This window comes from Aulonocara stuartgranti (genome assembly GCF_965226115.1).
Source record: "Aulonocara stuartgranti genome assembly, chromosome: 4".
Lineage (NCBI taxonomy): Eukaryota > Metazoa > Chordata > Actinopteri > Cichliformes > Cichlidae > Aulonocara > Aulonocara stuartgranti.
This window is the reverse complement of record NC_138942.1, coordinates 38749869-38765071: the sequence shown is the minus strand read 5'-3', so window position 1 is coordinate 38765071 and position 15203 is coordinate 38749869. Positions and strand designations below refer to the sequence as shown.

The 15203-nt window shown below is 45.7% G+C and overlaps 1 protein-coding gene and 1 long non-coding RNA gene across 3 annotated transcripts; both read left to right on the top strand.

Annotated features, from left to right (window-relative positions):
• The first annotated feature begins 2119 nt into the window (after positions 1–2119).
• Positions 2120–5712, top strand: LOC309705023. The gene is made up of 6 exons (XR_014276430.1): positions 2120–3652; positions 4143–4172; positions 4295–4380; positions 4487–4632; positions 4909–5099; positions 5484–5712. It is a non-coding gene; the product is annotated as an uncharacterized lncRNA (long non-coding RNA).
• Positions 5713–6903: 1191 nt separating this feature from the next.
• Positions 6904–12804, top strand: prmt1 (protein arginine methyltransferase 1). Of its 2 annotated transcripts, none has more exons than XM_082530254.1 (10): positions 6904–7020; positions 8373–8468; positions 8547–8702; positions 8790–8853; positions 8931–9073; positions 9533–9620; positions 11125–11240; positions 11347–11497; positions 11984–12105; positions 12177–12804. In XM_082530254.1, exons 1-10 carry the CDS (start codon positions 6985–6987, stop codon positions 12258–12260), a joined length of 1056 nt encoding a protein of 351 aa, XP_082386380.1. In that variant the 5' UTR covers positions 6904–6984; the 3' UTR covers positions 12261–12804. The 2 variants fall into 2 exon arrangements, with proteins under 2 accessions (XP_082386380.1, XP_082386381.1); XM_082530255.1 differs by having other exon boundaries at positions 6915–7020; positions 8382–8468.
• The last annotated feature ends 2399 nt before the right edge of the window (positions 12805–15203 follow it).

Sequence of the window (15203 nt, the reverse complement as noted above, 5' to 3'; positions counted from 1 at the left end):
TTTGTGGGTGTGATCACCCGTGTGTACACCTGTGAGCATGGACGCGCTTGTTTTTTGTTTTTTAAAAGGTTCCTTCATGTAATAATCTGCTAGAGGGTGTGGGGGGGCCACAGCCCCGTCCTCCAGGGCATGAAGCAGGTATGGAGGAGATCAAAACTCCAGACATCCAGAGGCCCCCAGAACACAAGAGACCAAGGAAGACCAACAGAGGGGCAGCTGCGCCACTGTCCCAGAAAGAGCTGAGGAGAGTCCCAGATGAGGGCTCACTCAGCAGCCGCGGAGCAGAAGCCAGGGGGAGTTGCAGTGACGCGCCCGTGAGCTCCGCCGGCAGCCAGCCGTGCCTGAGTGACCGAGCCCCAGGCCGAGAGGCCGGGGGCACCCCACCTCCGAAGTGGCCCGAGCGAGCCCCAGGCTCCAAGCCCCGATAAGCGGCCGCCAAGGAGTGAGCCGGTGTGTACCTGGACGCCCATCCCCGGACACAAAGAACCACCAACGCACCGATGTCTGAGGGGGTCCGCCACTGGCAGGGGAAGTGGTGGTAGGGGGAGATAGGCCTCCAAACCTTGGAGGGCCTGAGATGTCCCCAGAGAGGTGGCGTCTGATACCCAACCTGACATATAGACACAGACATACAGGCACACACAGACACAAACATCCATTCCCACCCTCATGCTCTCATATGCACTCACTCCACACTCAACCAACGTGGAGACAGACATAAAGAGACGCTGTACACACGATCACACTCCCCAAGCGTACTCTACAAACCGGGTCTAGGTGCCCCCGCCCCTGGAGGGGGGAACTGCACCCAGACCCAGGTGGTGTTACCCTTTTCCCTGCGGTGGGGGGAGGCAGACCGCCCCGACTCCGCAGCAGCAGGGAGGCCCCACACTCCAGACCGCAGTCGGACGGCCAACTCCTCCTCCTAGCCCCCCCGCTCCAGCAGGTCGCAGAGAATGGGGGTGAGAGAAGACTCCAAACCTCCCTCCACCCGCTCATTGTAGTGTTGATGCATGTGTGTTCTAAGGTGCATTTAAAACCCAGGAGGGCATGGAGCTACCTGCCAGAGAGCAGCAGGTAAGCGCATGGTCCCTCCTGCTAGCCCTCAATGTCTACGTGTATTTAAAATTGAGAGGTGGGCAACGACGCCAGGGGTGGGGTGTACACCCTGATGGTACTTTGGACTCCGTGTATCGTGCCCACCCCCAAGATCCTATATGTATGTGTAATGAGAGTGTGAATAATGTGAATGTCTAAGTTGTGGGATAAAATTGAGGCAGAGGCAGCCAGAAGGGGACAGAGGGGGGGGGTAGCCTCCTCTGCACCCTGGTGACATACCCCTACTCCAAGGTCCTGCATGTGTGGGTGGTTGTGGTGGAGCGGGAAGAGGGAGGCAGCTGGAGATGGGGAGGGAAGGAAGGGAGGGGCAAGTGACCCCTCCCTGGGGCCAGCTCCCCCGCTGACCCCAGTAGGCACTCCCATACTCCGCGACCCACCAGGGAAAGGGGGCCCAGGCCCATCCAGACCGGGAAGCCTAATCTTAAAAGTAGAGATAGTGTCTGTCTCCCGAATCCAAACTGGAAGCTGGTTCCACAGAAGAGGGGCCTGAAAACTGAAGGCTCTGCCTCCCATTCTACTTTTAAATACTCTAGGCTCTATAATGTTATACTGTGGACATTTATGTGCTTTCTGTGCAGAGGAGGGGTTTTTTTGTTTCCTGTTCTCATACTGTCCTCCTGTAGCCCAGCATGAGTAGAGGTCTCTTTTTTTCCTCTAGTTATATTTTATAGTTTGATGATTTAAACTAGAGATGGACCGATCCGATATTACGTATCGGTATCGGTCCGATACTGACCTAAATTACTGGATCGGATATCGGAGAAAAATAAAAAATGTAATCCGATCCATTAAATATCACGAAAGCACCTCACAAAACTTGCAACACGCCGTAACTCACCTCAGAACGTTAGCACGTCGGAGCAGTATGCATCACGTGATAGAGCGGCGGTGGCATGCGGGACCGGTGGTCTGGATAGCATTTGGAGCTTCGCTAGCAACCCGGCATTTCATCTCTGACAAAGTTACCCCGAGAGAAGTAAAGCAAGTGTGTAAGTCCATCTCTGAATGTTTGTAAAGCATTCCCACGTTAAGCTTAACGAGCGACTGCCTCTCGCTCTCCGGCTGCTACTTCAATCATGAAACTGATCAATGATCAGCTGATCGGCTTTTCTGTCGCAAGTCTGTGTCTCTTGTTTGTTTTTGGCCCACTTTGCACCAGAAAGAGGAAACCAGCGGATAAACAACAGCAGCACGTTTAAGCTTGATCAGCTGTTGTTAGAATTTATTTAATATTACTTTCTACTCCAGGATCTTTTTCTACGTAGCTGACGCTGGTAACTGTGCAGGGGCGGATCTAGCAAAGTTTAGCCAGGGGGGCCGATAGGGCATTAACTGGGAAAAGGGGGCACAAAGACATACTTTTCTTTATTCTCATTTAAAATGTCTAGCTTTTAATTATTTAATATTTATCTGAATCTTACACCCAAAGTTTTAATCTGATGTAAAATGTATAGAAGTCCATTATTGTATATAGTAACTGTTAAGTCTAATATATATACCCTAGTAAGCTATAGTACTTTTTCCTTTGGGAAGGTACCATCTGTGCAGTCTGCAATTTTGTTGAAGAAAGATGTTGAATCTATTTAATATTTCTTGAAAAATAATTGATTTCTGTGCATTTTTTTTCACACTGCATCAAATTAAGGTTGATTACGTCGATTAAGCATCATGAGGTGGAGCGTGAGGGGTGGTTCCCTATTTTTTTATTTTTTTATTTTTGTTGTTGCTGGGAGTTGGAACCCTATTAGTTAGGTTGCTTAATATTTATGCTAAGTACTCTTTAAAATACCAGAATAGGGAGGATGGTGTAGGTCTAAGTTTATTAGATTGATCAGTATTGCTGAACTATGAAATATTTTTTTTGCATACAGGTATAACAGAATAGCTTTAGTGTAGTTGTTGTTTTAAACTTGAGTATGAACTTATACAAAATGCAGCAAGATATTTAAAAAACAGTTTTGTTGATTAAAAAACACTATATCGGATTCATATCGGTATCGGCAGATATCCAAATTTATGATATCGGTATCGGACATAAAAAAGTGGTATCGTGCCATCTCTAATTTAAAGTCTCACACACAACCCGTCAAAAGGGGAGGGGGACCGGCTGCTTCCAGACCCAGATAGCAAGGAGACATTGAACTAATGTTGATTTTTCATCTGATCCATCAGAATTGTCAGGATTGAAATGTCAAAATCAGTGTTGAAAGAACATTAAAATACTGATGGAACCTGACACTGACAGTGAAATAACATTGATTCACCGTTGTTCTGTTATCGTTGATTGTTGATCTATTTATAGTTGACAAGGTGACAACAATCACGTTGAAAAACCATCGATTTATGGTTGAGCGGGAAATTAAAGCTGCTACCACTTGGACTATTCCATAGCACCCCTCTCACAGTGGTACGTCCCATCAGGCTGCGGGAAAATTCCATTTAAGCTCAGCAGAGTTGACCGGACGTTTTGTCAGAACACCGGAGACACAGTCTGAGTTTGTGTACGACACTCTCGGCTTTATCAGATAAGAATGTGAGAATTTAGTTATTCGTTATTGGAAGGTCGACGTATGTATGATATTACTAAAGCTAACTTAAACAGAAGGAGAAAAGTATAAATTTCACAGACAACACCAACGCTGAACAAAGAAAACATTTCCATGACCCACATTCATGTCTTTCCGTTATAAGGCGATTTGCTTTTGTTAGCCGTGCGGTCGGCTTGCTCTCGCTCTATGGCTGCTGTATACAGAGTTAATTCCCACAAACGATTTACAAATGTGTGCAATATGATCCAGAAAGTTGCCGCTACAAATGCATACAATGCGTGTGTTACACTTGAAGCTTTGACCGCACCGGTTTCCATTTATAAACACGTGAAAGAGTCACCTGAGACCGAATGATCACGTGACTTTACATTTCCGCGACTTTAATAATGAACGTTCCTACCTGGAGCTTATCTTGAATAACATTATTTTCCTCTTTTTATTGACATTGTTTTTTTTTCCATTTTCTCATTTCAGATCAGTAAAGTACAATCGACCCATAAACAAGTAAGATACTCGTGTCTTCAAATTATTGCTAGTTTTTAACCATTTTTGTGTGATGTAAATTTTACTGTAACTTAAAGCAAAATAAACAAAAAACACAATACTGATATTTTGTTTTCTTTCAGACCAAATCCCTTATACAGTTACAGACTGATGATGAGCAACCTCCAAAATCAAAGGTTTCCCCAGGCCCCACGTGTGAAAGTACCAGGTAATAATGTAATGTTTAGTGTGTGTATATGTGTGTGTGTGAGAACAGGAACCTCTGTAGACGAGTTGTATGTAATTTTTAATTTTTTAAACATTTTTCTATACAGGCTCCACCACTCTGCAGTCTGCCCCCCCAACTCACTTCTAGCAACCATCATGATGCTCGGGCCAGCTACCGGCTCCTTTCGCCAACCTACACAGCTATGCGACCTCCCCAGCAAATAGTCTGCGTTCAGTACCTTCTCTAATGACGGTATGCTTTGAAACAATGAGCTGCATCACAATTTCATTGTAATCTTAACTTCAAAACACTAATTTATGCTGCTGAATATCATCATATTTTGCTTTGCTATCATATACCATTTATATGTAAAAGGCTAAATTGTAAACAGTTTTAACAGATTGAACTACTTAAACCTGAATGCAAAATGTGAAGCCATCACTTATGGATATAGTCTTTTTTTTCATCACAATGCTTATCCAGTTTATCACAAGCCAGTATTCTTTGTGTTATTGTTCTTGTCAACAGATGCAGCCTTCCAAAAACGTAATCATGATAAACGAGCTGATCAGAGAAGTCGGGGACCTCCGTGAGGAGTTCAGAGCCTTCGGTTAATCCTGCAGCACTGACCCTGTTGATGCTGGGGTATTGCCTCTGGATTAGCCATTTAACAACATAGATGAGATGAAGTGCAATGACCGGAGGTGAATAAAGCAATGGTAAGTTCTTAAAGGTTCTGGTACTTTTGTAACCCAGAACTTTAGAAATTGTCAAATTCAGTTAAACTGCTTAAAATGGCCTTCTCCTGTATGTTCTGATTGAATATACAACAGCAGGCTATCATTGGGAGATCCAACAAATAGAAATAGAAATACATTTCACTGCCAGTAGTTTGGTTTATTCATTATTAGAAAATTAGGCTTTGAGCTTCTCAGCTAATGGCTCTTTGAGAATCAAAGTGATGCAGCAGTTTGCTGACTTTTTCCTTGTGACTTTCATATTAATCCCATAATTTCTCCCTGCTGAAGACAACTGACAAGAGGTTATTCATATTTAAGCTCTAATTTGGCCTTTTCCCCCTTCTTTTTGTGTTTGTGTCCTAGATGGCCTGACTCAGCCGGTGGGGTAAACGCTGTTTCTGAGTTTGCCTTCGGCCAAGCTGTGCAGAGATGTCTCCGCTATGCTCCAGATCACATGGGTGGTGCAGGATGCCCGATATCCAGCTCGATCCCTGAGTAAACTTAAAATAAAATAATAAGTGACCTATAACCAATACCTGTAACAAAGAAACTTTTTTTTCTTAATGTAATAAATTACTTTTGTATTGATACAGATGTCTGTCATTTTTTTATTTCATAATGCCAGATGCTTCATATTATAGGAATATTATTATGGACGTGACAAATTGTATTGTTGTTTCAATAGTAACCAAGGGTGCGAAGTGATGGAAAATCAACATCAGACTTCAACAGTGATTCAATATCTGACATTGTTTCAATGTTAAAGGGTGCAAGAGTGACGTTAGGTCAACGTCAGATTTCAACAGTGATTCAATAGAATCACCTGATATTGACTAAACATTGAAACGATGTCTCCTTGCTATCTGGGGATAGAGCACATTTCATTCATAATGTTGTCAGTCCAAGCCCATCATGTATTCATGATTTGAAATGTGTGAAATCCCAGAAATAAACCCTAGACAAAGTGAATCTGTGAACGAAGGTGTAGGTCTGTTAGGTTATGTTGTGGTGATCCTTGGGTTGGGGAATGGGTGTTCATACTGGAGTGCAAAATTAAAACCAAGATGGACAAGAAAGGTTCAAAGCCATCAGGTGCTCAGTTTAGAAAAAATAGAAAAGAAGAGGAGAAACGAGCAACAGATGCAGGTAAGCAGATGTGTGATTGGATGATGGCAGCTCATCCTGAAACAATCAGAATCAGAATAGTTTATTAATCCCGAAGGAAATAATGTGGGTTACAGTTGCTCCAAGAAGAAATGGTAAAAACAGCAACAGTAACAGACTAAACTCCAAATAATACATTATGTTACAGATTTTAATATTAATTAGTTATTGTCAGTTGTTGATTTGTCCTGTTCTCATTGTATGACGAATTATGATGGCTGTCTGGTAGCTGTTTGCATACAATGCATACTCTCTCTCTCTTCATATGTGTGTGTGTTTCTCTGGTGAAATTCAGTGTGGTTCATGTTAATGTACAATCCTTAATATTATACACACATTTATACGCACACATAAAGTTTTGTGTGTGTGTGTGTGTGGGGGGCAGAGGTGAAATCCTCTAACAACGATGCCACGCATACAGGATTGTTTGCATTCATTCACAGATGCTTCAGTTACCAAGTGATCACAGACTATTATTAGGGACTTAAAAAGACCGGAAGTATTCAAACACGTTAAGAACACAACAGTCTTAATGGACGCAGTTCAGTTTGGACCCGGAAGCAGGGTTTTACGTCATCACTTAAAAACCGGATTGATTTGGAGGCCGGGCCTGTCGTCTGCACCAATCAGAGATAAACGTTGGCCGTCGTGGGCGGGACAAAGGGAGACGCTTACAGACCCACGCAGCTACTCTGGGTAGATGATCGAAATGGCGGCGCCAGCAGAAGGGATGGAGGTAAGGTCTTCTAGTGTGGAAATAAGCTTCACTTATATTTATCTTTGGAGACGACACGCGGTCATTTTATACAGTCACGCCACATTGCGTACACGGTTATGTTTTTACCTTTACTTAGCACATGCGTACCAGCTAGTGATGCATCCATTTTAACATGGCTAAGGCTAATAGAGCTTTAGCACCGTTGGCGCTCATTCATCTAACATATGTGACCGAGAAAGGCCAGACACCTCACCCAGCACGTGCCGCGGCTGATCCTCGCGGCTGTGGGACGCTGGAAGAACAGAACCGTCCTTTCAGCTGACGCGTCACCGGCTGCTGGCGATGGAGCGAGCCTGTCGTGGACCGCATGGGTGCTACCGTGTTAGCTTTTGAACTCGTTAGCTAGCTGTGCTACAGAGTTGAACTCTTTCTTGGTATTTTCTTACAGTTTATCCATAAACTTGTTCTTTAACAGATGTCATGCGATTTCTGCCACGATCGTTTCCCTCTGGTGCAGTTTACAGGCGGCAGCAGCGCTGAACTAGCCGCGTTAGCATCCTCAGGGTGATAAAGAACTACGTTGTAGGGAGCTTTAGGTGCTCTGCCTCTCACAGAGGTGAACAAACGTGCTAGCTGTACTGAGCCCGAGCCGGTAGCTACAGAGGAGGTCGTGAGTGTGCACGTGGAAACCCAGCGTTATCGAGGAAGGCCAAGCGCGCGCGATTTCTACCAGCCATGTGCCACCATCTTTTGTTCGGCCAGAGTTCGCGTTAAAGTGGGCCACGTGTATTCAGCCCGGCGTGGAGTCTGTTTTAAAAACTCTAACCCGTTTAACTCAGTCCGTGAAGCCAGACTGGGAACGTGCGTGTTTTCAGCCCCCGTGTCTAAAGCACGTGGAGCGCCATCTTGTCGGAGTACACAATAGGACATCACTGGTTCGGCTGTTGCCGCCTTCAGCCCTGTTCTGGGTTTTCCCCCTGCAAGAGATGATCGATGCTTATGGTTGTGGATGATGCTGATACCTGGTGTGTGTGTAAACAAACTCTGGACTGTAAGGCTGCCACAGAGTTGCTATATTAATATATCTAATTGTAAAGGGAGCCAACAAAGCTGCTGGTTGTCAGATTTATCAGCTCTTATCACTAAGACGGGAAGTTCTAATCATGTCATTAAGTAGTTATTTGGAGACTGTGCAGCTGCAGCTTTGGTTATTAACGGTGTTGCTGCTTCTAGAACAGTTGTTCCTGTTCCCAGCCCTGAAACTTGTTACTATAGTGATCATCATCATGGTCCTACACGCCTGTTGTTGATACAGAGACTGCGTTTAGCAAAGATGATGTTTAATTGAGACGATCTTGGTCTACTGTGAGGTTTCCCAGGGGGAGAGCTCAGCCAAGCCTGCAGCGGAGGACATGACATCTAAGGACTACTACTTTGACTCATACGCCCACTTTGGAATTCACGAGGTATTTCTCTAGTTCGTAATCTGTTTAGAGCGTAACTCAAGGAAACCTGTGTGTCATGAATCCTGCTTTGTGCTGTAGGAGATGCTGAAGGATGAAGTTCGCACTCTCACGTACCGCAATTCCATGTTCCACAACAAGCACCTTTTTAAGGACAAGGTGGTGCTTGATGTGGGCAGTGGGACGGGTATCCTCTGCATGTTTGCTGCCAAAGCCGGAGCCAAGAAGGTTATAGGGGTAGGTGTTTGATTCACCTATCAGTGGTAACGGCGTCACTCACAGCTAGCGACGGTCTCTTGATGCGTTTGTGTTTGATCTCCGTAGATCGAGTGCAGCAGCATCTCTGACTACGCTGTGAAAATTGTGAAGGCTAACAACCTTGATGATGGTGAGTAAATAGAAGCCAACATGATTTCAGTCACGTGATCATATTTAAAAATACTTGAGCTCTTCTTGTGTCTGCAGTGGTGACCATCATTAAAGGAAAGGTGGAAGAGGTGGAGCTGCCTGTGGATGGAGTAGACATCATCATATCAGAGTGGATGGGCTACTGTCTCTTCTATGAGTCCATGCTTAATACTGTTATTTATGCCAGAGACAAATGGCTGGTAAGTGTGCACTTCTGTTTGTTTGAGCTCTGTGAGTCCTGTTTCAGTCCTGTGGTTGTTTGGAAAACATGAATTCGATGCGTTCTCTATGAAGGTGTGTGTGCTTGTGAGTACGGTTACGCCATGATGGCGTTGGACTGCGACAGCATGTCTACATGAAGCTGATAACAGTAATGATATTGGACAGCATATCTTTCTACTGGCCCATGTGTGTGGGATTGACTGAACTGTCACAGCTACAGTCCTTGTGACTGTTTGTGTAAACAGTGTTGGCTGTGGTGATGTTTGTGTGCGCGCTCAAACCTTTGTTCCTGTCGCACGTCTGGGTTTGGGTTGAGCCAGGCTCAGCTTGTGGGTTTTTTAAGCTACTCGTTTATTGCTCACTTGGTGTGAACATACTGACTTTATTGATCTTTTCTCTGAATACTTGTGTATTTGTCCCTCTTTATACAATAACAGAAACCAGATGGACTCATTTTTCCAGACAGAGCAACCCTTTACGTCACCGCCATCGAAGACCGACAGTATAAGGACTACAAAATACACTGTGAGTGCTCCGAGTGCTTCCTGTATGCAGGTCATTGTCAATATCACCCAGTTGTCCCACAATAAGAACAAAGATCCAGATAAATGAAGAAGTCCTCGACGTTGGGTTCACTGTTCAGTGTGAACATTAATGTAGGGAGGAAAAAGAGCCAGTGTAGCTGTGGAGCTTCACTCATGAAGTGAAGCAGCAGAAACATTACAGTCCAAACATCAGCGAGGTACCAGCACAGTGAGGTCTCCGGTGTCGGTGCTGCAGTCGTGCTGTGGTGGAGGGGAGCTCCGCTCTGCTGTTACATTTATTCTAATCTGCGCTCCCTTTTCCTCGTCCTGCCGTTCGCCCCACCTGTTGAGTCCAAATCGCTTCCTGTAGTTTTAGAAAAACACATTTAGGTGGTTTTAGGATTTTATTGTGGACGCGTCGTTTTCTAAGTCGATGTATGTTTATCGTTGGTGTCGTCGACTCTGAGGACGCTCTAATAATTCAGTAAGTGGGTGTGGTAAAATGTCATGTGTCCAACATGTAAGGTTACTTCGTTGTGAAAGCGTGCACACAGTGAAGGAAACGAGTGTGTTTTTGTGTCGTCACACAAAGTCCGGTTGTATCTGAAACCAAACTGGACCAAAGGAAACGACCCGTCACAGGAGCCGTCCATCAGTGGGCTCACTCCGTCACCCGTGGGCTCTGATTGGCTTTGATGTGCTGCAGTCGTGACCTGCTGTGAGGTCAAATGTTTGCTCGTGTTGCAGGCATTTCCCCTCTCTGGTGTCATAACTGTTGGGTCTGTTACTCACAAGTAATGGATTACTTTAATGGAGTGTTTTAATTACTACACAGAGTAATTCTGTTGTTTCCGTGACTTTGATTAATCTGAGCACTGAAACAGTCTCAGCAGTACAAACCTGACACACATCTAATGAGGACACGCAGACTGAACTCGGCCGACCACACCAACCTCTCTGCACAGTTAGACTGCTGTGGACTGAGTGGGCCTAAAGACGGAGTGAAAGTAGCTGCGTGTCTGAGATGGTTGGAAGTAACTTTGTTTAATGCTTAAGTCTGAAGTCCTTACTCGCCAACAGAGCGCCGCCTCCTCGTCAGCCTGCCTTCATCAAAGGTCACAACACGAACAGGTTTCATGAGCCCAGTTTGACCTTTTAGGTTCAAACTGTCATCAGCATGTAGAGTCAGATATACAGCGATGAGTGTAAAACACTGCACCGGCTCCTTTTATGCTTCACTGTGATGTAACTATGAAAATGCCCATCAGATTGGATCCACTGTGTAATACAAGCTTGTGATGGTGCCGAGTTCAGGCTGTGCTCCAGTGTTTGTAAGCGTTCAGTGTCAACGTGGTTATTTAGTCTGCTCGCCATTAGCAGGCCGTCAACAGGACGAGGTGAGCCGAGCACAGCGCTGCACGTGACAGACGCTCAGAGCGGTGACCCGTCTGTCAGAGAGGACACTGTGGACCATTGTAGCTGTAACCTGGTCTTGTCTCTGTCAGGGTGGGAGAACGTGTACGGCTTTGATATGTCCTGCATCAAGGAGGTGGCGATCAAGGAGCCCCTGGTGGATGTGGTGGACCCCAAGCAGCTGGTCAGCAACTCCTGTCTCGTCAGGGTAGGTGGATCGTTCTCTGCTCCTTGAATGGATGTGGGACAGGCAGAGGGTGGCTGAAGCTGACCTGAAACATTTGGTCTGAAGGCATCTTGTCTTTTTTGTCTAGGAGGTGGACATCTACACGGTGAAGGCCGAAGACCTGACGTTCACGTCCCCGTTCTGCCTCCAGGTGAAGAGGAACGACTACATCCACGCGTTGGTTACCTACTTCAACATCGAGTTCACCCGCTGCCATAAGAGGATCGGCTTCTCTACCAGTCAGTGTGCCTGCTGTCTTTACACTGGTGTCCCAGTATGCATGCTTTCTACTGCCCTGATAGTCACTGCATGAAAGCAGGTCTCATACCTGAATGAGTTTACAGTGTTGGCAGGATTGTTGCTCTGGGCGTTCTCAGGGTTCACGTACTTCATCCACATACTGAACATTTCATGTTCTGTCAGACGGGACGCACTGACCTTCCTGCAAACGGCGGCGGGTCGTTGCTGTTGTACAGATCGTTCACCACTGTGAGCTGACATTAGTGTCTGCTTTGACAAATTCAGTTTTATTTATACAGCAACGAATCCGGGAGGAGAAGCTCACATCTCAGCCTGCAGCCAGAATTAGCTTTACAGACACATGACTACAGGTGAACAGGCGAGGGGTGGTCAGCTGATTGGAGCCAGTCAGCTGAACTGTGTGACACACGGGGCGGGTTAAAATAAAGGCTGGTGTAGATTACCAACGCTCTGTCTCCCGACAGGCCCAGAGTCTCCTTACACCCACTGGAAGCAGACCGTCTTCTACCTGGATGATTACCTGACTGTGAAGACTGGAGAGGAGATCATTGGCACCGTCAGCATGAAGCCAAATGTCAAGAACAATGTAAGCACGGCTCGGCCGCTCTTTGCTTCGATTCATTTGTCTTTGTGTAACCTGACCTGCTGTCTCTGCAGAGGGACCTGGACTTCACCATCGACGTGGACTTCAGGGGCCAGCTATGTGAGATGTCAAAGACGCTGGAGTACAGGATGCGTTAGACGCCTTTCCCTCCGTTCCTGTTTTGTCATTAGTAGAGGACAGATACAGAGTCTGAGCGATAGTCTGACGCTCCCGCAGCAACATTTTAAAGACATCACTTGTTCAAACATTAACAGTATTTAAATGGTTTTTGTGGCTTTCAGTTCCAAGTGCATTGGCGTGGTGCTTCATTGTCATATACACTCAACAAAATGTATGTTAGCATACGAAGGTTTGTCCCAACACCTCGTTGGGTTCTTTGGGGTTCTGTTTATTTTGCATGGGAGAAGTTAACACAGACGCAAACTCAGCCTGTCCTTCATTGAACGGTAACCATGGCGTTGGAAAGGACGCTGTTTGTAGACGGTTGCTGGACTGATTCTTGCTGGACTTTTAGGCCACACCCCTTCAGTTCCACCTTTCCTCAGCTTGAGAGCAGTGTGTCGATGGTAACAGCTGTGTTGGCACTCTGCACAGACCGCTCTGACATTCTCAGTTTTCTCTTTTGTATTGTTTCTGGCTGCCACTTTTTCTTTTTTTTAAAAATAAAATTCATAAACTGTACATCTAACTTTCTGAGTTGTGACGCTCTCCCAGCATCTTTGTAGAAAATCTCACCAAACAATGAATTGTTGCTTCCATGTTCAGGTGTTTCCTGCCCTGAACAACAGTTCTTCACATTTTACAGCACTCTGTGGACTCTCATTACATTAAACATGACATGTTTGGGCCTTGGGTGTTGGACACTCTTAAATTGATTTAGGGACTTTAGAGATGAGGCCAGAAACTGTTGGACAGATGCTGGTTAATTGATCACAAAAAAGTAGGACTTTATCGGTTGGACCGTTAACTTAAATTTGTCGAAATTGTTTAGGCGCTAAAGCTGACAGATGTGACAGTCACGCCAGTGAAGCTTAAGACCCTTAATGAACCGAACATCAACTCAAAATAAGCACAGATATGCAATGTGTATAACATAGTTATAACTGCATCTGAAATACAAGGTTAATATGATAACTATGCATAAACATCTTAAGGCCATCTTAAAGCTGTCTGTTACCTTGTTAAAGCAATGCTCATACTGCAGATTATATTATGCTGGTAAAATACTTTTGTTCATCCCCACACCATGAAGTCTAGAAGTTTAAAGGAAGTAGCGTTGGTTACTGTTCCCAGTGAAAACACAGGTTCTGATCGATGCCACGTTCTGGCCCGCATCCTGAATTCAGACGTACGAACTCTGAATATGGGAAACAACGTTTGGGCTCACGTGGTTCTCGTGCATGCAGAAGAGTCTGTGGGGGACATGCGGTGAGTCGTGTGTTAAAGCGCTGTCAGAGAAGATCTCAGTATAATAATACTCGAGTATATAATACTCGAGTATAACAAACACTCGCCCACATGCTTGATGCTAGTCCCGAGTTGGTCCCTGCTGCCTCAGTATGTATGTGCACGACTTGTGTAGGCGAAGCGTGGAGAAGTGTTGTATAAAGAGCTTTGATTGCTCGGGTAGGATAGAGAGGTGTCACATAAACAGTGTCAGCGTTGTTTATCAGCTGGTTCAGTCCCAACTAAACTGTCCTACATGAAGCCTCTGATGGGTAAGCACGAATGACCACAGACCTTCAGCATTGTTGTTTCACCATGAACTGGCCACCATCAGGTGCTCGCCGCGAGAGCCGAGGAGCAGCTGCAGAGAGACGAGCTCACAACACCCCATCACTGATGGAGCACGTTTAGTTTGCTGACCAGCCTGTGAAATACTGGGAGCCTGATCGCATGATAATGTAACCAAACTCTGGATGCTGCACAGAAAAACAGCATGGCAGCAGTGCAGTTTGGGGGCAGGACCATGGGGCTGGTTTCTAACATTCAGCTGCTTCATATAACTGAAGGAAGGAAAGACGCTACGAGACCGTCTAGATAAACATCCGCTGCCATCGACCAGGATGATGAAGGTGAAATGAGTGAACGTGTCATCAAACAGCCGAGGTTTGAGTGTATAGACGGGCCCATCACATCATCACTAACAAAAGCTTTGGTGTGAACTCTCACTGAGTTTGTACAATACTTATATCAGAATCAGAAAGGGCTTTATTGCCAAATGTTGAGCAGGTTTACAACATTAGGTACTTAGTGCAAACATACTGTCATATAACGCTTAAATAGACATGAGAATAAGAATTAAAAGTGCTACGTAGCTAGATATATACATGATATATACATGATATATACATGATATATACATGATATATACATGAGTGCAGGTGGTGATCAGTGCCAACATGGAATGATGCAGTGACACAGCGTAGGGTCATGTGTTAGTGGTGGGAACAGTCATACGGTTATTGTTCATGTGTCCAACAGCAGAGGGGAAGAAACGGTTCTTATGGCGAGAGGTTCTGGTGCGAATGGACCGGAGCCTCCTGCCTGAGGGGAGCAGGTCAAACAGACTGTGTCCAGGGTGAGAAGGGTCAGCTGAGATCCGAGCTGCACGCCGCAATGTCCTGGAGGTGTACAGGTCCTGCAAAGATGGGAGTCTGCAGCCAATCACCTTCTCAGCAGAGCGCACAACACGCTGCAGTCTCTGTTTGTCCCTGATAGTGGCTCCAGCGTACCACACGGTGATGGAGGAGGTGAGGATGGACTCGATGATTGCAGTGTAGAACTGCATCATCGTCCGTGTTGGCAGGTTGAATTTCTTCAGCTGCCTCAGGAAGTACATCCTCTGCTGGGCTTTCTTGATGACGGAGGTGATGGTGGGCTCCCACTTCAGGTCCTGGGTGATGGTGGTACCCAGGAAGCGGAATGAGTCCACAGAGGTGATGGGGGTGTCAGTCAGGATGATGGGGGGGAGTGGAGCTGTGTGCTTCCTGAAGTCCACAATAATCTCCACTGTCTTCTGGGCATTCAGCACCAGGTTGTTGTGGCTGCACCAAGACACCAGACGTTCAACCTCCCTC

What these genes read in the sequence shown, in the direction of transcription:
- prmt1 (XM_082530254.1), top strand. Translation starts at nt 6,985, where the DNA reads ATGATCGAAATGGCGGCGCCAGCAGAAGGGATGGAG. An exon ending in CCCACTTTGGAATTCACGAG is followed by an intron (nt 8,469 to 8,546) that starts GTATTTCTCTAG and finishes TTTGTGCTGTAG; the next exon opens with GAGATGCTGAAGGATGAAGT. An exon ending in AGCCAAATGTCAAGAACAAT is followed by an intron (nt 12,106 to 12,176) that starts GTAAGCACGGCT and finishes CTGTCTCTGCAG; the next exon opens with AGGGACCTGGACTTCACCAT.